The sequence below is a fragment of the Xyrauchen texanus genome, chromosome 16, assembly GCF_025860055.1.
Source record: "Xyrauchen texanus isolate HMW12.3.18 chromosome 16, RBS_HiC_50CHRs, whole genome shotgun sequence".
NCBI lineage: Eukaryota > Metazoa > Chordata > Actinopteri > Cypriniformes > Catostomidae > Xyrauchen > Xyrauchen texanus.
In genome coordinates, this window is record NC_068291.1 from 2,607,930 (window position 1) to 2,629,631 (window position 21,702).

Consider the following 21,702-nt stretch of genomic DNA (forward strand, 5'->3'; position numbering starts at 1 on the left):
TAGAAAAACTTTTTGGAAGGTGTCCTGTCATCCCCTTTGGTGTAGATGAATCTCCTACGGCAGGCTCATCTTTCTCCTCTTCACCTGTTTGACAGTGGGCGGGGCCATGGGTCCAACGTTGTAAAAGTGGCCGTTGATGTCTTGCTGTAGAGGTGGTCTTTTGCTAACATATTGGTCCTTGTGATGTCCCAAAAAAATGTGCAGCTTAGTTTAAATAAATGCTCTTTTTTTTATTGAGGAGGATGTTTTGAGTTCTCAAACTTACAGTATGTTTTATAGTAGAATGGCCTCTTATATGTTAAAAGATCAAGGAAAACTTGATTCCTCATGTCATGACCCCTTTAAATATACACTGATTAAATATTTTTTTATCTATTTTTTGGTCCACAGACCCCCTAAACCCTCTAAACTTCTACGGACCTCTGGTTAAAACACTTGCATTAGACTTTAAACTCTTGCTGGAGCTTAGATCTATTTACTGCATAAACATGCAAATGGTGCCGCACCATCATCTCGCACATAATCTTTGGGAAAAAGAGACTCTATCTTCAAAACTTCCAGTCTTGTGCAGAATGGACATGAGTCAACAGCGTAATCCATCGGGAACTCGCTACAACTCCAAGTCAGATATGCCAGAAGACCAGGAGAAACAGATGAGCTCCATGAGAGAGAGGCAACATCCAGACAACATGTTCCTGGAAGAGCCGAATGAATATGTTCCTTCACGACGAGCTTCTGAAGTGGAGAAAGTGTTTCCTCTGAAGCCAGTCCTCCACAAGAGAGCGTACAGCCTGAGCAATGTCACAAATTCTGAATATCGAGAGCGATTTTACACATGTTTGCCCAGACTGAATGTTAGACAACAAGAGAAGTTTGTAAGGAAACCAGACGCTTTTAATTCAACATATCATCAAACATCAACAAGGAGAACTGATTTAAAAAATGAGCACCAGGAACCGAGAATTTCTGAGAAACGCGTGGGGTTGTCCAAAGAAATCCACTCAAAGGAAATGATGCTGCAACAGAAGATTTTCAAAGCGGAAGAGACTGTGAGGAGACTCCAGAGAGAGCGGTCAAGCCGTCAGGACAGTGCAATGGGAGACGAAAGAAATACAAGATATTTAGAGAAGGAGGCAAACAAATGTTATAGTGACGGATATGGTGACTGGGAGGAGAAATCAGTGGAGCAGGATAGATATGGGAATAAAAAGAGGGAAATCAGAGATGATATGGAAAGATGGGCGAAATGGGAGCGAGAGAATGGTGGCCAGGCGGAGAGCAGAGGCAGGAGACGACCTCTGCCCTCCTCAGAGATGGCCAATCTGAAGATGGTCAGCGAGAGAGCAATGGGATGGGATACACGGGACAAGAGGGATTGGAGGAATGTGGAAGAAGTAAAGGAGACATATGACAGAAGACGGGACATGCAGGACCTGTGGAACGTGAGGAAACCAGCTTCATACAACTCAAGGAGACTGGACAGACCTCACCTCGAGCAAGAGCATTTCACAAATGAGCTCAAAGGTGAGAGGAGGGAAAATAAAGAGGGTTTGTATCAAACTCCATCAAAAGATGCCACTGGAAGCAGAAGGAAGAGTGCCATCCCAGAAAGAAAGCCGAGCCAAAGAGAAAGAAACAGACTTCAGCAGGTAGAACTCAGTCTGGACGAGAGCCAAGATGCTCCTCACCATCTTGTCATGTGTGGTGTGTGCCAGCGACACTTCTCACGAGACAGATTGGAGACACACATGAGGGTGTGTGAGAGAAAACGCCCTCAACGCAAGATCTTTGACATGTCACAGCACAGAGCGAAAGGAACAGAGTTGGAGAAGTTCATGAAGACCAACAGAAGGAGCAAGAGCCCAGAAGTAAGAACTTGTCAAGAATTATATTCATTGTTGGGGTTCAAACCGAAATCTAATGTATTTTTAAGCAAAACTCTTGACCGACGGTTGATCTTCTGTGCACATTCATGAGTCTGCACATGAGCTTTAGAGCTCCTTGCACTAGAGCAACATTAGTTACGCTGCCGCTCGTGAGGTCGGGCGTTTATGCGAAAACTCGTTTTGTTTCTCTTCAACAGGACCACAGCGATATTAAGAACAAAAAACACAACATAGCTGCACACAAACCAGTAAACAGAACTTACAAAACATGTTTGATAAGTTTGTAGTAAAAAAATAGATGCATTTTAATATCCAACCTTATTTGTTTGAAAAGGAGTCCTCAATCAAACAGTGTGATGGCGGAGGCTGAAGGTAGCTACCAGTACCGCCGCTCCCTGTACATATATTACACAGTCTGCTTAGGGCACCAACTCCCTATGGGGGCACCATCTTACCCTATAGGGGCACCAGAAACCCCACTGGCTGCCCTTACTCGCATTAAGGTCATTCATGGACCCTAACATAGTCGCAGAACACAGATGATTGCCTCACGCTTGCAACACGCATCGCATTTTGGTCAGTTCATAGCAGACGGGGTTACCGGGCACAATGCCAAATGTAGAAACCAAGCAATCGATAGAATGTCCCATTGCTCATTGCAGCTGCTTAGGACAAAAAATATAATTTTTTTAAAGACTTGTAATTTTAAAAAGACTTGACTTTGCTTGTAATGTCTGTTCTCTGGTTTGTGTGCAGCTATGTTGGAATTCCCAATGCGCTCTAAGTTCTCGTGTTGGTGTAATGACTCAATCCGGGTGGCGGAGGACGAATATCAGTTGCCTCCACTTCTGAGACCGTCAATCCACGCATCTTATCATGTGACTTGTTGAGCGCGTTACCATGGAGACGTAGAGCGTATTCTCCATGGCATTCACACACAACTCACCGCACGCCCCACCGAGAGCGAGAACCACATTATAGCGACCACAAGGAGGTTACCCCATGTGACTCTACCCTCCTTAGCAACCGGGCCAATTTGGTTGCCTAGGAGACCTGGCTGGATTCACTGAGCACGCCCCGGATTCAAACTCGCTACTCCAGGTGTGATAGTCAGCATCTTTACTTGCTGAGATACCCAAGCCATGATTTCTGTTGATCACTGGTGGCCCTGTCGATGCGAAACAAAATGAGTTTTCACTTGAATGCCCATGTGCTGCGCAACTACTGCTGATCTTGTGCAAGGCGCTCTAAAGCTCGCGTGCAGACTCATGAACGTGCACAGAAGATCAACAGTCAGTCAAGAGTTTGCCTAAATAATACGTTAGATTTCTGTTTATTTCTGTTTAGTTCTAATATGAATGCATTATTAATTAATAATATAATATATTGTTAACCAGGTTGAAAAGAGAGCTGCGTCTGGAATTATGCATAAACAAAATTTATGAAAAGGAATATGTATTAACATCCATGCACACTTTAAACTGAGTGTCATTTCGATTAAGTAAATGGTGTATCGTGAGCTTTTTTATCCCTTTACCAATATAATATAATATATGATAATTTCTGTATGGCCAAATATCAACAGATTAGCAGATTTGGTAGATTGTTCCATCACTAAATTTAAGTATTTTAATATTATTGTGTGTGAGAGGTTGTTATATGAATTATATCTGTCAGAGAAAAATGTAGCTTGAGTCTTTAATTGTTTTTGAGTTGGGTTTTACGATAAATTATGAATAATTCTCAATACTGCAACTAGGATTTAATTACTGAAACATGTACCAATATCTTATTTAGACATACTAGAAAATGTAAACAATTATTATATTAAATGCCAAATCTGATGATTTATCCTTAGATCAAGGATAGGCACAAAATAAATCTGAAAAATGTCTAATAAAAATGCAGGTTTGGTGTGTGTTGATGATGAGATAAATTGTTTATTTTTAAACAAATTTGGTGATTAATGATTATTTGTTTTACAGCCACTGCAATGTTGGCATGTAAAGTTTAAATACATTTGAAATAATTTTATTAAATACTCAGCTTCTGAAATTGGTTTATTTATTTGTATTTGTTATTTATTTATTTATTTTTTTAAACTTTTTGTTGATTTATTGAGAATTGATTTGCACATGCTACAGAAAAATGATATCAAACATGTGGAAATGTTTTAAAACGTCCTAATTGTACTGTTGAAAATGATTTCAGACTTCCCATTTCATGTTGCAAAAGACAAGACGAAATTATTGACTTAAAAAAGATCTGAATAAAATTAGCATTTTGTGAGAATTAACAACTAATACAACTACAGAATAATGTATAGCCATTCTAACTAATGCTTTCAAATCTACCTCAAATCATTCTCAACTAAAAACAAAACAAAACCCTAATTTATTTTAGCCAGCTACATCATTTTACAAAGGTGACATCAGCAAAATTCACAACATTGTTCAAAATATCACAGGAAATGAAATGTTTTTTTTTTTGCAGGATATTAAAACACATGCATTTGATCAACAAACGTATGATGTGACAATGCATCACTGGCTCGATATGGCACGTTCTGTCAGTGAGCCTTCAGGCAATAATTATAGCTGGACTATTTAAGTGAAATGCAGTAAATCAAAGAAAGGTGATTAAAGCTGGTGGAAAACCCTAAGAGAGACAGTGACAAGTTTAAGCATCTAAAAATATACACTTTTTACATTCATAGAAATTGTAACCTAAAAACTTGATGGTGAAAAAAAAAACAGAAGTTCATATCCTTTTGTCAACTACCCATAAGTAGAAAATGTTGAAGAGATAAATCATTTTGTTTAGCAATGTTACTATTCACTTTATTACATTGCACTTCTACTGTCTGTGTGTTTTCATCGTGTTGTTAATATCCACAGCTGAAGAAGAATAACTGGCGTCAGAAACATGAGGCCTTCATTCAGACCATGCGGCAGGGTCGAGGTGAAGAGCCACAGTCCGTTTCAGTCCTGAACTCTGAATATGTGACCTGCCCACACTGCGGCCGGAGGTTTGCTCCAGGACCGGCAGAGAGGCACATCCCAATGTGCCAGAACATCAGGAGCAGACCGCCACCACCCAAACAACTGCCCATCACCACCAGGAGAAAAATGACTCACTGATATGATGGCGTATCATTCTGGAACTGTCATGTTTCTCTTTTGGAAGACAAGTGATATGCTGTTGATGCTTTCAAGTAGCATAACATTTTTAGTGTAAGATGTAATGCTTCAGCCTGCATTGTGACACATTAGAATAAAAGTATGAATCAATTTCAAGTAAGCATTTGCTGCAAATATTTATGTATGTAATTTATGACACAAGTGATAATTTCACATTTATCGGCATATAGCTTATGAACGCACATGATTCTTTGCATAACAACAATTCAATTATTTATGTATATGTATATAAATGTTATCTTTTTATAGTGTTACATTTTAGAGTTCAGAGGCTGAATAATTAGTCTGGGTTTGATTTTATTTCACAGAACAAAATAATAAACCCACGTTGTTCCTCTTAAAATAAATGTACTTTAACCTCCTGTAACCAAGCAACTCATTTTTGTACTCCGTAGTGGACATTAAAGTTGAGTAAATTCTCTGAGGCCATACATGTCACTGATCTACAAGTCCTTGTCCTGGGCTTTTAAAGAACAGTTCACCCAAAAATACAAATTCTCTTACTCGCCCTCATGCCATGCCAGATGAAAATTTCAGATCTGTAGGTCCAGACGCATGTTCTAAAACTTTGAAGTTTCAAAAAACACATAAAGGCAGCATAAAAGTACTCCATAAGACTCCAGGTGAGTGGATTTTTTTGAGTGTTAAACTGGGACGGTGGAAGGGGTGCCACTATATTCACACACACACACACACATACACACACACACACACACATAAGTGTATGTTTTATTTTATATTCCATTTACAACTATTTTAATCGCATTTAAGCCTCTTAAAAATGTGAGTTGAAAAAAATATTTAAAAAAGAACAAATAATTTCCTTTATTGTCATGAACTTGCATGTAAAATGATACAGGTTTTTTTTTTTTTTTTTAAATACAGCTAATTGTTTATGCTTGCAGTTTCAATCCAAAATGTCATTATGGTCAGCAAGCTAACTGAATAATATGTATTATGCTGTCAACTGTCATGCTGTCATGAACCTGACATCTTCCATGTTTCCTGTTCTTTCTGACAACAAAGAACTTGAACATGACATACTCGGAATTACCACTTCAGAAGTGGAAAGTAGGATAATTACGATAGAACATGAAAGCAGCTTTAATCTCAGTAACCGTCCTGTAATTTGACACTTTCACTCATTGATTAAATTAATCATGACTGACTGTGAATTTCTACAATGTCATCTGAAACTGAAAACTATTGATTTTAAATGATGCTGCATCCAAACCACTGTGTGTCAGTGTAAGTCAAAGATGACACTAAGACAAGTTACTGAGTGCAGCTTTAACACAGATGCAGTTAGTAAGTGATTTTATCACACTAAAATCATGCCAACATATATAAAGTTTACATCATGTGATGATACTTTTATAAAAGTGAGTGTTTTAACCCTATTTTTAATACTAGTTTATCGATATAGTATGCAGTGTACACTATAGAATGAGCATTCCGTTGTGTATTCGTTACATATTTCAGACGGTGTAACGTAAGCCCTCCAAGAACTGTGTGAGAAACCCCGTACAACCGGAAGCGGAAAAAAACTCCCGCGGCATGAGTTTCGCCGCCATTTTGCATCAGCCCTGTTTGAGTGTGAGCGCAGACACGGCGGGATCTGGCCACTTTATTCTCTTTCGGCTCGTTTCCCTCTGGATTTATCCCAACATAATCTGAGATATTACCGGACAGGTATGAGAACCCTCTCTTCAGATTTCATTAGCGTAGAGTTCGCTGTGTTTGACGGTGAACTGATGCTTTGGTTGTTTCCAAACAAAAGTCGCGCGTGAATGGACGCCTCACACCGGCTTTTCGCAAATGGACTCTGTGGCGGCACGCGGCTCCACTCGTCACACACAGACACGAGGGACATTTTCACATATTCACTTATACTAGTATACTTTCTGTGCATTTACCCTGGTAAACTGGCATAGTGACGCGTTGATGTGGGGTGCTGTTTGCTGGCTAGTCAAGCACGATGTTGCCCCTCCTTCCCTCAACTCAAATACACTGACACACGTTATCATGCAAACACACTTAACACGTCCAACCATGGTGGAAGTGTGCTTTAAAAGTGTAAATGTGTCATTTGAAGGTAGTGAATGTGTCCGGTGTTCTTAAATGACACGTCGGAGGTAGTTAAAGGGGTATTATTGGAGCGCAGATTGTCCACGTAGCTCGTGTTGTGGCCTAGTGAATGTGCGCGGACACAACAAAGGGACACAGCCCGTTTGGAGAAAAGTTAGTTTGTAAAACAAGCCGAAAACATGCACAAATAATTATTTGTCAAGGAATGTGGTCATTTGGATACGTTTCTACATTCTCTCTTATAAACCGGAATGTAATAATCAGTTCTACTAATGTTTGCATTATAATATATTAATGTTTCGGAGATTGTGTAATTACACTGTTGTAACGCATGAATTGTTCTCAGACTGAAGCACTTTATATGTAGACAGCATGTTTCAGAGCACATGCTCGTGAGTCGTGCAGAAGCGGAAATGATGCAGACATGGTAACACGTGGAGGCCTCGGAGGTGCTGTGCCCTTACAAAAGTATTGTGTTAGTCTTGACGTACCATGTAAATACCATGGTAAATTAATGTGTAAATGGTGCCCGACTGCTGTAGTATTTCTTTAATGGCCGAAACATATTGGCACATTTAAATTTAAGGTAAATGAGACGTTAAGTTGCTGTAATTGTGTACAAATGGGACTAATTGTTTATTACCATGTTACTACTATCTGATATCTGTCAGTTTACTTTATAAGGGTGTGTTGGCTTTCTCCAAATCCAGATTTTTATTGTACCTTTTCTTTTTGCTGTTGTCTGGAATGATGCAATCTTGAGACATTTCGATATTTTGTTGGTAGTTTTGCTGCTTTCATGGTAAATTAGAAGATTAATTGACACATACTCCCAAAATCAGTATTTAATGTTAATTTATACGAATGTATAATTGCATATTTTCTATTTAGAAAAAAGAGCTATTTTAGCACTCTGTAACTTTTTTTTAATGTCATCTTGGACTTAACACTGACACCTAGCGGTTTGGATGCAGCATATTTAAAAATCAATAGTTTTCAGTTTTAGATGACATTGTAGAAATTCACAGTCAGTCATGATTAGGCTACTTTAATCAATGAATGAAAGTGTCCAATAACAGGACGGTTACTAAGATTAAGCGAGTAGTATTCGGCTGGTCGTGTGATTCTAACATGGCAGCCCCAATGTGCGGACCCTCTCCATGTAGAATAAAACAGCTTTTATAATGTGACTGATATGACCGGAGTCTTCATTTTAATGTGAGTGCTCATGACTTATACACCTGTTTTAAAATTACAATTTCTTTCTTTAGAAGGAAAACTTTTTAAATGAAGAAAAAATTGCAACTTTTAGATTATTCAAAAATGTAATTCCCAAATCAATTACTTGAATACACCTCTTTTATGATGAACATCAAATATTGAGTTCAAAGTAATTTTATAACAAAGTCTCGTTAAAAGCTGTAATTCTTGAAAAAATAAATGTTGCATGAGTAGTGCAGAATCGTGTGTGTGTATATATATATATATGTGTGTGTGTGTGTATATATATATATATATATATATATATATATATATATATATATATATATATGATGGTGCTACCAAAATGCAGATCGCAATTCTGATATGTGAAAAAAAAACAAACAGAAAAACCCCTTTAAACCATCGAGACTGTTTTATCAGATCTTTAAAAATCAATATTTTCATATTTGTGTGAAATAGAGTAACACCTTTATAGTCTTGACTCAAAAATTTCTAATATTTGTAAAATATTTTTTAACTTGAAACATGTGTCCTTTTTTTATGAATAATTTGTGTATATGTGTATTTAAGGTACAAGGACAGTATTTTAAACAACTGTTCCATGTTCAAGACAAGTTAAAGGGTTAGTTCACCCAAAAATTAAAATGATCCCATAATTTACTCACCGTCAAGCCATCCTATGTGTGTATGACTTGCTTCTTTCAGCCAAACACAATCAGTTATATTCAAAATATCCTGCTCTTCCAAGCTTTATAATGGGAGTGAATGGTACCTTAGATTTTGAAGCCAAAAAAGTGCATCCATCCATCATAGAAGTAATCCATACAGCTCCAGGGGGTTAATAAAGGCCTTCTGAAGTGAAACAATGCGTTTTTGGAAAAATATCCATATTTATAACTTTCTAAACTATAATCACTTGCTCACTCTATCCTCTGCGCTTCCACATTCGTCACTTCACACCAGAGCTTAAGTTACGCTTAAGTCATACGCCGGAACTCAACTGTCTCATGAACGTGCTGATGGCCATTACCGGAAGCCAGTGATTGTAGTTTATAAAATTATAAATATGGATATTTTTCTTTAAATAAAACCCATCGCTTCAGAAGGCCTTTATGAACCCCCGGGAGCCATATGGATTACTTCAATGATGGAGGCACCATTCACTCTCATTATAAACTTACATGAGAGTGCATTATAAAGCTTGGAAGAGACTGGATATTTTTTAATATAACTCCGATTGTGTTTGGCTGAAAGAAGAAAGTCATATACAACTAGGATGGCTTATTTTAATTTTTGGGTGAACTAACCCTTTAAGGTTAATCAACAGCATTTGTGGCATAATGTTGATTTCTACCCTTTCCTCCTTGTCTTAAAAAAAGCAAAAATCTGTGTTCCAGTGAGACTTAAAATGGAAGTCAATGGTGTAAATATTTTGTGTTAAAATACTGTTTCAAACGTTTAGCCAGAAGATGTGAACAATGTGTATTATCATGAATTTACTGTAAAATCACTTACTAACCGCATCTGTGTAAAGTTATATCCAATTTCACAACTTTGTTGCCTTGTCATAATATCATCAAACCATAAAATGACTGTAAAAATGATGAATTAAACAACTTTACAGCTCAAATAATACACTAGTTTTAACAGAATAATTAATGTAAGTGATTTATTTTTAATTAGAAGCGTCACATTTCTGCCTTTAAACCCTCACAAATTCACAGGGATGAGGGATGAGTGTAAATTCATTTGTTGTAAACAACATTATGCCACAAATGCCGTAGATAAACCTGAACTTATATTGAACTAATATTCCTTTTAATACGTTTTACTTTGTTACACCACATGACTTGTGTAGTCTTTCAGTCAGTTTTGTATGTAGTAAATGCTGTAGCCTAAATGTGTTTATAACAAATGGTGAAACTGACATGAACACAAAGATAACATTTCTGCTATCTTGACACGTGTCTTATATAGTATTTTAAAAAGGATTTGTCCATTTTTATCACCTTGAACAACCTAGTTTGTCAACAACTGACTCATTTAGTTTTTTGGTTGGACATTTCTCACAGTTCACTGGTGTATATGAATAGTTCATTTGATATTTCATTAAGTCTCAATGAATAAGAAAACATGCATAATAACACAATTATTAATGTTAAAATCTAAACGTTTTAAGATTCTTCTGAATATAGCATATTAATTACACTGTCAACTACCCTCAATCAGAAGTGTGATTTTTATTGTCCGTGATAAAGACAAGAACCCAGGCTTCACATCACTCAACTTTGATCCAGTTGTGGTGGATTAATTTGGCTCTTCATATCTGCACAGATCACAAAGACATGGCCACAGAGCATATAAATGGGAATGGTACGGATGAACCGGTGGATTCTTCGACTGCAATTTCTCATTCAGAGCACTTCCAGACGCTGCTAGACGCGGGCTTACTGAGAAAAGTTGCTGTCAAACTAGATGAAATTTACATAGCAGGTGAGACATTCATCATATTCTCACTACATGATTGCAGTGGTGAAATGGCATTGTTAGGTGCTAAACTGTACAGACCCACCAAGTGGCACCATTTATTGGTAGATCTGTTATTAAGGATCCGATAATCATGTGAATATTGGTAAATATATTAGGCAAGTAATGTGTATAATAAAATACAGTTCTGGTGCGTTCTCGGTGTCTGGTGTCAGAGGAAGCGTGCTGCCAAATGTGAACATGCAGGACAATGACAGCAGCTGGTCGTGATTAGATGATGAGCGATTATAAAGCGTTGTTTACATGAGATGCAGTGAATGGCTCCACTCGACTGTGTCAAATCACACACGACATGAGCTCAGAAAAGTACTGCGAAGTAGACCTGATTATAAAACCGTATTGATCAGTAAAGTGAACTCTACTAACAGATTGTTTGGATGTTTCTGTATCTTGCAGGTCTCGTTTCACACAGTGATCTTGATGATCGAGCGATTGAAGCACTTAAAGAGTTCAACGAAGAGGGTGCGCTGCAAGTTCTCCTGCAGTTTAAAGACAGTGACCTCTCACACGTTCAAGTATGTAGGAGACCGACAAATCTATGATTACATCCATTTTGAGGTTTTATGTGTTCTTTTATCTTTTGTATCTTCATTGTATGGATACTTGTAAATATAATAGCTGAGAATTACTTGAAGCAGACATTCAAATGAGTTGGGATTTACATTAAGCAGACATCTTGATAAAACAATTGGTGAACAATAAAATCAGTAGTATTCTTGGATATATCCAAGGGATGGATTTGTTTATTCTCAGCCCACTGTGACATGCCCATGTAGAGCACATAAACACACATGTCATTTCTGTTTTGAACAGAATAAAAGTGCCTTTCTGTGTGGCGTAATGAAGACATACAGACAGCGGGAGAAGCAGGGGACCAAAGTGTCAGATTCCACCAAAGGACCAGATGAGGCCAAAATCAAAGTAAGTCTGGAAGAGGGAGTTAGTGTTCCTCACCTTTTAACTTGGTCAGTGGTTTTGGCTAGGTGCAGCAATTGACTGCTTGTTGATACCTAACGATGTTTAACTTTTGCTTTGCCAGGCTTTGCTTGACAGAACTGGTTATACACTTGATGTCACGACTGGTCAAAGGAAGTATGGTGGCCCTCCTCCGGGCTCTACCCATGCAGGAGTACAGCCCACCGTTGGCACAGAGGTCAGTGCGACACACAAAACGCACTGCTGCTTGTTTATCATATCACTGATTTATTGCTGTATTACTCTATAAAGGTGTCAGAAATCCCTTCTAGGCTAAATAATTTCAGGGACATTTTTTGTACCTTGTTCTGACAATAGTGTTAAAATGTTCATAGATTTTTGTGGGAAAAATCCCAAGAGATCTGTTTGAGGATGAGCTGGTGCCTCTGTTTGAGAAAGCTGGACCCATATGGGATCTCCGTCTGATGATGGACCCTCTCAGTGGACTCAACAGAGGATATGCCTTTGTCACCTTCTGCACTAAAGATGCTGCTCAGGAGGCAGTCAAACTCGTAAGTGACCATCATTCTGTGTTGTTGAAGTTTTTACCACACTTCATCCGAGTCAGTGCAGTCATTTGATTTCTATTTGTGATGTTTTCTGCAGTGTAACAACAATGAAATTCGACCGGGTAAACACATTGGTGTGTGCATCTCTGTTGCCAATAATCGTCTTTTTGTGGGGTCAATCCCCAAGAGCAAAACTAAGGACCAGATAGTTGAGGAGTTTACCAAAGTGACTGGTAAGTGTTGGCCTCATCAACTCTTCATGTTGATCTGAAATACATGCATCTCTTAAGTCACAATTTGCAGCAATTACTTTCCTAATTCACTTCTCTGGACTACGCAGGTGCACAGGCTGTTGGTTAATGATTACCAGTGGATAAATAGCTATTTATGCATTATTTGAGGCTACTGTTGTAGGTAATGCAGCCTTAAGTTTTGCCTATAGTTTGTAATAATTACAGCAATAATGGCTAATAATGAAAGATTTGAAAATTTTACTATTGAGATATAGTGTTGATGTTCTGGAGGGTGAACTTTACCTTCAGCCTTCATGTCCTCTGTGTGCTGGCAGTATTTCTGGAGGGGAGTAGTCCTCCGCAAACTCTCATTCAGCTCTTACTTCATTCTAGTGTGACATGCCAAGTTTTCACCATCCAACCAATTAGTGGTGGATACAGTTTTGTCTGTAGAACTGAAGAATTAAATGTGGACTATAATGTTCTATTATAGATTTGACTGAGTAAATAATTATCCTTCCTCACTTCCAACAGAGGGCTTGAATGATGTCATCTTATACCATCAGCCCGATGACAAAAAGAAGAATCGAGGCTTCTGCTTCCTAGAGTACGAGGATCATAAAACAGCAGCTCAGGCGCGCCGCAGGTTAATGAGCGGTAAAGTGAAGGTTTGGGGGAATGTGGTTACTGTAGAATGGGCTGACCCCATAGAAGACCCCGACCCTGAGGTCATGGCAAAGGTAAGTTGTCGGCTCTGTAACTTAATGCAAGAGTAGCATGTTGTGTCTGAATGTCACAAAACCTGATAAGAACGTGTGGGTCATATTTCACCCCCAAATCTAATATATTGCATAAATAGTCTTATTATTTTTTTTTGTAATATGCCTTCTTGGCCAAAACGTTTTATTACATTTTTGCATTGTGACATTTTCATTACAGTCAAGCAGATATCTCACTAAAATGTAACGCAAAAACTTTTTTTCCCCCAACTGAAGTATTTATCTGGGTTGTCGATTTAATGTTAAATTTGATTCAATATTGATTAATATGGGTATGTTTCTTTTATAATGTCCATTTTGCTTATATGTGAAAGACATTTCCTCCCAGCTAATGCTGTTATAAAGGGGACCCTTTAACTAGGTACATTACCAAAATATTAATGTAACAAATTGTATTTTAGGTGTTTTTCATCATTTTGGTCACATTTTATCCTTTTTAAAATGTCCATTCCTAAATACGATATTATATTGTATGTATTATATTTGACATATATATTGTGAAATGCATAATTTATACTACTAATTAGTATTTACATTGATTTGTAAAACGTGTGCAAAAAAATCAGTAAACAACACTGACAGTTCTGTAAATGAATGCTCATTAATGAGCAAGGACTCAATGGCTTTTGCGCATGATTAGAATTAAATATTTATTTTTATTGTTTTGATCATCAACCGACTGTTAAGAACAGAATTAATAGACATTATTCAATGACTATGGATTGCGTGGATCTCATCTTTGAACACACATTACACAGAACGAGTCAAAACACACTTTTACTCTGAGATCTCACTGCTGAACTTCACTGTGCTGCTCAATCACTGCTGAGTGAAATCTCAACACTTACCAGCCATTGTCTCATCACAGACATTGTAATTCTCATAGCACTCATGTGAGTGATTTTACTAGCATTGTAGAGCGTTGCGTAAATAGTAAAAAAAAAATAATTCTTGTGATTTAAGATCATTCGAATGAAGATTGCGGTGCATCAGAAAATTGCTATATTTACCCAGTCCTAATAGGAGCAATTGAAGTGTGAAATACTGGTAACTTTTTTTTGAGCCTCATCAGCAGGGGGCAGTCAGCACATCAACAAACCTCAAAGGCACCGCAGCCTCAAAATAAGAGCCGGACCTTTTTTCGATCAATAATGCATCTAAATTATATTCATTGTATTTATCATTATTTGAATTATGTATTTATTATAGTTCATTTATTTGTGGGCTTTCACTGCAAATATTTATTTATTGGATTTAATTATCATGTTTTTAATAATGTTGTGTGTTTAACATTGTAGTGTTTGTTTTACTGTTTAATTCAAGCTGATTTAAATAAAAAAAAAAATGATAATCTAACAAGAATCATCATTGAGAATAATTAGTAACAAACTGAAAGTAAAACTTCACGTACATTTAAAAAAAAAAGAATAATATAATTTTTTATCGTTAAGGAAAAGATCCTTTTGGGGGGGAAATGTAATTGTCATGAAAATATCACTGTGCAAAATACCTACAAAATTAGACTTTTTATTAATACATATTAAACTTTGTATTTTCATGCTTTCATGAGATTCACTTGAATTATGTCGCAGTGATTCTCATATGTTGTTTTCGCATGATATTTCTCAGGTCAAAGTCCTTTTTGTCAGAAATCTTGCAAGCACAGTAACTGAAGAACTTCTAGAGACGACATTCTGTCAGTTTGGCAAACTGGAAAGAGTTAAGAAGTTGAAAGACTACGCTTTCATCCATTTTGAGGAGAGAGACGGGGCTGTAAAGGTCATTATCTCGTCTTGCTTTATCTTCATAGAGGGTGTCAGTAATTTATACACAATTTTTCAACCAAATGTTTTTCAATAGGCATTGGCTGAAATGCACGGGAAAGATTTAGAAGGAGAACCAATTGAAATTGTCTTTGCAAAGCCGCCTGATCAGAAGAGGAAAGAGCGAAAGGCCCAGAGACAAGCTGCTAAAACGCAATTGTAAGTTGATTTATATACATTCACATGATTACTTTCAAATGATAAGAACGTTTGAAAGCAACACAATGTTATAAGATTAATGTTACCTTTTACATTTCTGAGTGCACACATTTCCAAAAGAGGGGGTAAAAAAATGTTAACGGCAGTCAGAAGTGAGATGACGCCAACCCACAGCATTGCTGACTTTAAAATAATACCAGGGTACAAAACATTAAAAAATGTATCTAAAACAGTTTGCTAGATCTACTCTTTTAAGGTGGAAATGCGTCATCTCAGTTTGTGAAAAAAAATGCATTAGCCACTATTAACCTGACTAGTGTCCACTGTTCCTCATTACAGTGAGGCTGTATATTTCATGTAAATGTCATTCTTTCAGGTATGATGAATATTATTACTACGGGCCACCACATATGCATCCTCCAACAAGAGCACGAGGCAGAGGCGCTCGAGGTTATTCATATCCACAAGACTATTACAGCTATGAAGATTATTATGATTACTACGGCTATGACTATCACAACTACAGAGGAGGATATGATGATCCGTACTATGGCTACGAAGACTTTCAAGCTCACGTGAGAGGAAGAGGCAACAGAGGGGTCCGGGGCCTTTCACTGACCAGAGGCCGCGGCTCCACCGCTACCCGAGGACGAGCCGGTTTCTCTCAGCGTGGAAGTGCAGGGTTCAGCCGAGGTGGCCGTGGCTCTAGAGGAGGCTTCCAACAGAGATGTCGACTGGTACGTGATGCGTGGATGGAGCAGTCTTGGAACAATGACAGGAGGTTTTAAAACGCTGTAGGCTAGATGTTGGTCTATTTGGGGTATTTTTTGTCATGGAAATTTGTATTTGCCCTTTTATCATTGTTTTCATGACAAAAGACCAGGTGATCAAAATACTTGTTTTGGCTTTTGTTTCCTCCCCTTTTCAAATTGCTTACACATGCAAGGCACCTTGTGGACGAAACGGACCAAAGGTTTGCACTTTTTCTTTATTTCTGGGAGATTATTGAAAAGTAAAAAACTAGTCTAAAAGACTTGCTGCATTTTCAAATAGTCTTCCAAACTAGCTGTCATGGTCGACCAATATGGATTTTACAATTGCTGATGCTGGTGCCGAGAAGTTTGGGGTGGCCAATGACTAAGATGCATGTTTTATATGTATTACAAAATATTTATATTAAATGTTAAAAAAAAAAAACCTTTTTCCTTCATATCTCTCTCTCTCTCTCTCTCTCTCTCTCTCTCTCTCTCTATATATATATATATATATGAATAAACCTTTTGGAAGTGACACATGGGAGAGCTAACACTTATGTTTATTGGCCACAATCTCAAAGACCATTATGTGGTCCAGCACATACTTCCTCAAATGAAGTGTTTAAATGGGTGATTCTCACAAAACCTGTCAAGAAAATGTCCTGGTCCAATTTTACTCAAATCAAAAGAAACATAAGAAATTATATTTTGCATTAATGAAGAATCTTTTATTTGATTTATTTAATTGTTTTTACATTGTGATATTATTTCCATGATATGATTTCATGTTATTTTAACCCTCAATTTTTATTTCTGCAATGCAAAAAAAAAAAAAACATGGTTATGATGATATTCTCATTACCACAACATGAAACTTAAATGACTTAAATTATAAAGTATTTACACATCACAGCAGCACTATCAGCCTTTTCATTTTCTCCGATATTAATCGGGAAAAAAAGGAATTTTCTTGATCAACCATCATTAAATGAGTCATGAGTGAAATAAAACTGTGGTGAACAGCTTGACATGCAACACACAATCAAAGCTTTATGCACATTTTGATTTATGACTGACCAACCGTTCTAATGCAAACTTGTCAACATCAACACTGCATCAGACAAATTTAAACATGTAACAGCCGCCAGAGTATGTACATGTAATGCACTTAAATGTGAGATGAGATTTTCCTTTTGATATATTTTCAGTTCAGTGTAATTTGTTTTGTTTATTCAGAGTTAGTGTGAATTTGTGAATTGTTTAATTTACTGTTAATGTATTGCTGTTAATAACTTGTATAGAAGATACAGATTTGAGTTCATTAAAACTTGTGTGAATACAGTTATCATACCTCTACACTGATGAATGAATGTGAATGTACCTCTCATGCTGTCCCGGCAAGAACTGACGTGATTATCGCTGTGGATGATACAGGGAGGCCAGTGAATGACACGAGCACAGTTTAGGGAGTAAACGAAATGTTGATCATCTGAGGAAAGAAGTGAAAAATCTGAAAGGACGTGACATAGTGTGCAAGCAGCAGTGCTCCCTGGGATACAATGGGAAAAGTAAATGTCTGGTTGTGCTACTAGAATTGGGGGTAAAATGTGCTCAAGTGTCCTGAAAGTAATGCCACAACACAAAAAATATTGATGGTCATAAATATAGGCTTCATTAATTTAATATATTTAACAAAAAAACATTGTATTGGAGTTAAAATATGACTTTTCTTGACAGGTTTCATGAGAATCACAATGGACAACTGCATCCGCGTCCTACTTAAAGCTGTTCAGGCGTTTCCAGCATCGACATTCAATACACATGCAGAAATGTTTTCATGGGAAGGCAGATTATTTCCATTCTTTTAGGGCGGTCAGTAAATATTTTTTTGGTGTTCACGTGACCAACCTAAAATGGATTATTTACCTCTCCAAATGCAGTTACATTACACTGCGTCTGAATAAAAAAATCATGTTAATCTGACTTCTCATTAACGGCCTGTTTCATTCGTTGATATTTCATACCCGTTGAGCTTCAAACACTTTTAATAAATGTCCCATATACATTGGGTGATTTCTTTTAAAAACCTATTCTCTTACTCAGACCAGACTTTAAAAAGTACACCCGACTGCAGTTTTAATGTCAAATTGAATAAATGCACGAACTGTGCTAAATAGATTTACAGCATTAAACACATTGAATTAATCTCAACATAACTCGTCATCTTTGGCAGCTCAACTATTCTTTACATATAAAAAACGTGCATTTTCATTTCAATTAAACACAAAATAGAGAAAACAAAGACTTACTACACGCGTCGGTTACATCTCTCATTGAAGCGTGTGGTTTCATTCAAATAGCACTAATACTGACACTAATAGTCTTCAACTTTCTGTCATTTGTGGTTCATCGGTTCAGCTTGGGCTGAATTGAAGCTATGAAAACTTATTTGAGTAGCGTTCAGGATATTTCTTCCCTGTCTGCAAATGTTTGGACATTAAAATCTTCCTAACACATTTAAAAGGGCGTTTCAGCAACTACGGCACATTGTGAACACACATAACCAAAAACTAGCAAGTCGCTTTATTTCAACATGGAAGTTCGTCATGAAGCTCAGTGCAAGTAGTCTGAAAATATGAGGCTTCTTGCAGCATGACCGTTCAGAAACCTCTAAAAATCACTCCAACACGAAGACATGCTTTTACATTGTGAAGGAGCTTTAGAATGGAACAGCCTAATGAACCTAATGATTCATTTGAATGTGATGATATTTCACACTGGTTAAGTGGCACAATGTCTTCAGACAAATGCTTTCCCCTTTAAATCAATAATCTGGATAACTGGACATTTTCCAAGACTTCATATAAAACAGTCTGCTGTGGCTCCAAGTTTCACTTCTCTTGCATGAACCTGCCCAATTATATACCATTGTTTGTATAAAAGTAAATAATATTGACATGTTTTTCTGTTCCTCCAGGGAAAGGGGGTCGAGGCTGGTCCTGACCAGGTAGTATGAAGACTGATTGTATGGGGGTTACACCAGATGCTACCAGTTTTCATAAGGTTATGGTAGACTCCAATGATATTCCAGCCTCGATTAAAGCATATCTCCTGTACTGCCACTCCTGACAAACCATAAGAGTTCTGTAGTCACAATCTTGCACTTGCAGGGTTTTGTTAAATATGGAGTCCAGCTTTAAAAAAGAAAAGAAAAAAAACCTACCCCCCCTGGTTATAATCTCCAAGCCTAAATATGCCACAATTGTTTTAATTGAATTTAACATTCTCAAGGATATGTTAAATGTTTTTGCACTTCTATTTTTTTCTTTCCTACTCCTGGGTTTGAAGTGGCTCAAAGGAGCTTGATGCTGATGTATATTTTAGTGCTAACTACAAATTTGTTGTCGGAATATCCATGTAACCCAAAATGTTTGGATTTGGATGGAGAACATCTGCAGGTTTTTGGTGTAACCGCCTCGCATGGATAAGTCAGGCATTCCAGGAACGTGGTTCTTTTGAGAACTAGTCTTTTAAGGGTCGGTTAACTACCTCAGTAGAGAGGATTGAACTACCCTGCCTGTACTGTACATAGAGACACTTAAACACATAGGAGCAGGGCTTGTTTCTAATGAAATATGCACGAGGGCAGCAGATAATGTAATATAGTCAAACGGCTGCTGCGCTCATATTGCAAACAGTGAAACTGGGCAAGCAAACGAGTCTCATATGATGAGCTGGAACAAGCCCTGCTTTTATCCCATTTTCAACTGAATTAGCTGCTTTGCTTCTTCAGATTATGTAGTTACTGGGTGTATGATTGTATGATAGTTTGGATTATAATGTTACTTTTTGTATTGGCTTAAACATCTCAAATGCATCCGCTGCATTTGCAAAGCCCTGCAGTATCCTTTTTTTTTTCTTTCTATAAATACCAGTTCAGCTCTCTGAAGAACAATGAATTATGTTCCGTTCCATCAACTTGGAGGTTTTTAATCAATCATGAACTTTGTCGAGCGATCATTCCCGTGGTCACATTTACAGGCAAGATATGAAACGAGTTGTGTATAAAGTGGATACTGCAGTTTTGGTTTATATTCCATATATAGCAAGCAAGTGACCGAACCATTGAACCGGTTTTGTACACAGTTTACTCCCTCTCGATAAAGCTGTAACATTGCAACCTTTTGAAATGATGTAAACAGTTTTAATCTATTGTTGGTGGCCAACATGTTTTTGCATTCCAGCAAATAAATTGTTTTATACTGTAAAATGAGGTGAGTGTAACTTATTTTTGTAATAAAGGTTTTGAATTCTATCTTAAATCAGTTCACTGTCATCAGTCTTGCCTTATTAAAAGCAGAAGCCGTTTCAGGTGCTGCTAGTTAGTTTTTATTATAATGTTTTTATATCACATGAGCAGGTTGTATAGGACATGCACAGCACCTGCCTATATTGTTTTGCTAAATGTGGTGTAACCTGCTGAATTAATGAACATAAAATAGGCCATATGTGTTAGGTTACATTTATCTTGGTTGTTTGGATCTGAAACGGACAGTGCAGAGAATTTTAAATGAAATAAAATGTGCCTCATCTGGTGTAGAATCCACACATGAGCAGTGTAAGGCTGGCACCAAGTTGTCGTAAAAGTCAAAAGAACTCACACAGATGAACATCTCCACCTAAGACAACACTCCATACTTTTTAATGATCTCACATCTGCCATCTATCTCACTTTAGGATGACATATCCTGTTCTGTAATGTAAAAGGTATTCTGATCATACATCTTTGGAATTTGATCATACATTCAAGAGGTCTCGGCGCTTCTGGTAAAATGGTCTCATTCCCTTTCATTAAAGTCAAATCACAGTAAGATTAAAAAACTTAGTAAAATACTGTATTCTATCAGGGGCATGACCCCTCCCAGGTCTCTCATAGTGACCAGATGCTGTATGCAGATTAGATACATTCTTTGTAAACATCAAAAGACCTACTCACAAGTTTCAAAGGTCCACCTTCCTGAAACCTGGATAACATCAAACATACACATCTGAAAAAACAATAGAATCGCTTGGCATTTAAGGAGAGATGACAAAGGAATTGGGGCCTCTGTAGCCAGTTGACCCACACAGAAAACATTGTGTGTAGTTTTCTCTACCAGGAGTCTTTAAACCAGATCTCCCATGCTTTGCCATTGCTGCAGTCTTGTCGGGTGTCTCTTGATTCTTATTTTTAGGATTGGTTGTTTATTGTGATCATGTGTGAAATTGGCTTTAATTTTAATTACATTTTAAATCCTACCTGGCAAATAAACTATTACTTTTTTATTTATTCTGTATTCCTCCGAAATTATTAATCACCGGTAGATTTGAGGGATGCGTCTTGTTACCACAAACTTATGTCCAGGATATTGATCTATACTGGAGTTTTAATATAGGGTTAACCACTCAGGACAACCAGGTAGGCTAACCGGGTAGGAGAAGAGCCATATAAAGACTCAGTCACTGCTCACCGTACGTGACTAAA

The 21,702-nt window shown here is 37.3% G+C and overlaps 2 protein-coding genes across 4 annotated transcripts; both read left to right on the plus strand.

The window, feature by feature from the left end:
- The first annotated feature begins 488 nt into the window (after nucleotides 1-488).
- Nucleotides 489-5,026, plus strand: zc2hc1c (zinc finger, C2HC-type containing 1C). The gene is made up of 2 exons (XM_052146016.1): nucleotides 489-1,868; nucleotides 4,784-5,026. Exons 1-2 carry the CDS (start codon nucleotides 489-491, stop codon nucleotides 5,024-5,026), a joined length of 1,623 nt encoding a protein of 540 aa, XP_052001976.1.
- A 1,596-nt stretch (nucleotides 5,027-6,622) lies between these two features.
- syncripl (synaptotagmin binding, cytoplasmic RNA interacting protein, like) lies at nucleotides 6,623-20,492 on the plus strand. Of its 3 annotated transcripts, none has more exons than XR_007972262.1 (12): nucleotides 6,623-6,778; nucleotides 10,733-10,891; nucleotides 11,342-11,460; nucleotides 11,759-11,866; nucleotides 11,985-12,098; nucleotides 12,256-12,432; nucleotides 12,527-12,662; nucleotides 13,197-13,402; nucleotides 15,071-15,220; nucleotides 15,302-15,423; nucleotides 15,800-16,396; nucleotides 19,156-20,492. XR_007972262.1 is itself a non-coding variant. In XM_052146014.1 (12 exons), exons 2-12 carry the CDS (start codon nucleotides 10,744-10,746, stop codon nucleotides 19,192-19,194), a joined length of 1,680 nt encoding a protein of 559 aa, XP_052001974.1. In that variant the 5' UTR covers nucleotides 6,623-6,778; nucleotides 10,733-10,743; the 3' UTR covers nucleotides 19,195-20,492. The 3 variants fall into 3 exon arrangements, 2 of the variants coding, with proteins under 2 accessions (XP_052001974.1, XP_052001973.1); XM_052146014.1 differs by having other exon boundaries at nucleotides 15,800-16,160; XM_052146013.1 differs by lacking the exon at nucleotides 19,156-20,492 and having other exon boundaries at nucleotides 15,800-16,691.
- Nucleotides 20,493-21,702: the final 1,210 nt, after the last annotated feature.

Excerpts from the sequence above, each read along its gene's own strand:
- zc2hc1c (XM_052146016.1), top strand. The coding sequence starts at position 489 with ATGCAAATGGTGCCGCACCATCATCTCGCACATAATCTTTGGGAAAAA. Across the intron at positions 1,869-4,783 it reads GAAGGAGCAAGAGCCCAGAA|CTGAAGAAGAATAACTGGCG; the intron begins GTAAGAACTTGT and ends TAATATCCACAG.
- syncripl (XM_052146013.1), top strand. The coding sequence starts at position 10,744 with ATGGCCACAGAGCATATAAATGGGAATGGTACGGATGAACCGGTGGAT. Across the intron at positions 12,099-12,255 it reads AGCCCACCGTTGGCACAGAG|ATTTTTGTGGGAAAAATCCC; the intron begins GTCAGTGCGACA and ends AAATGTTCATAG. Across the intron at positions 15,424-15,799 it reads CAAGCTGCTAAAACGCAATT|GTATGATGAATATTATTACT; the intron begins GTAAGTTGATTT and ends TCATTCTTTCAG.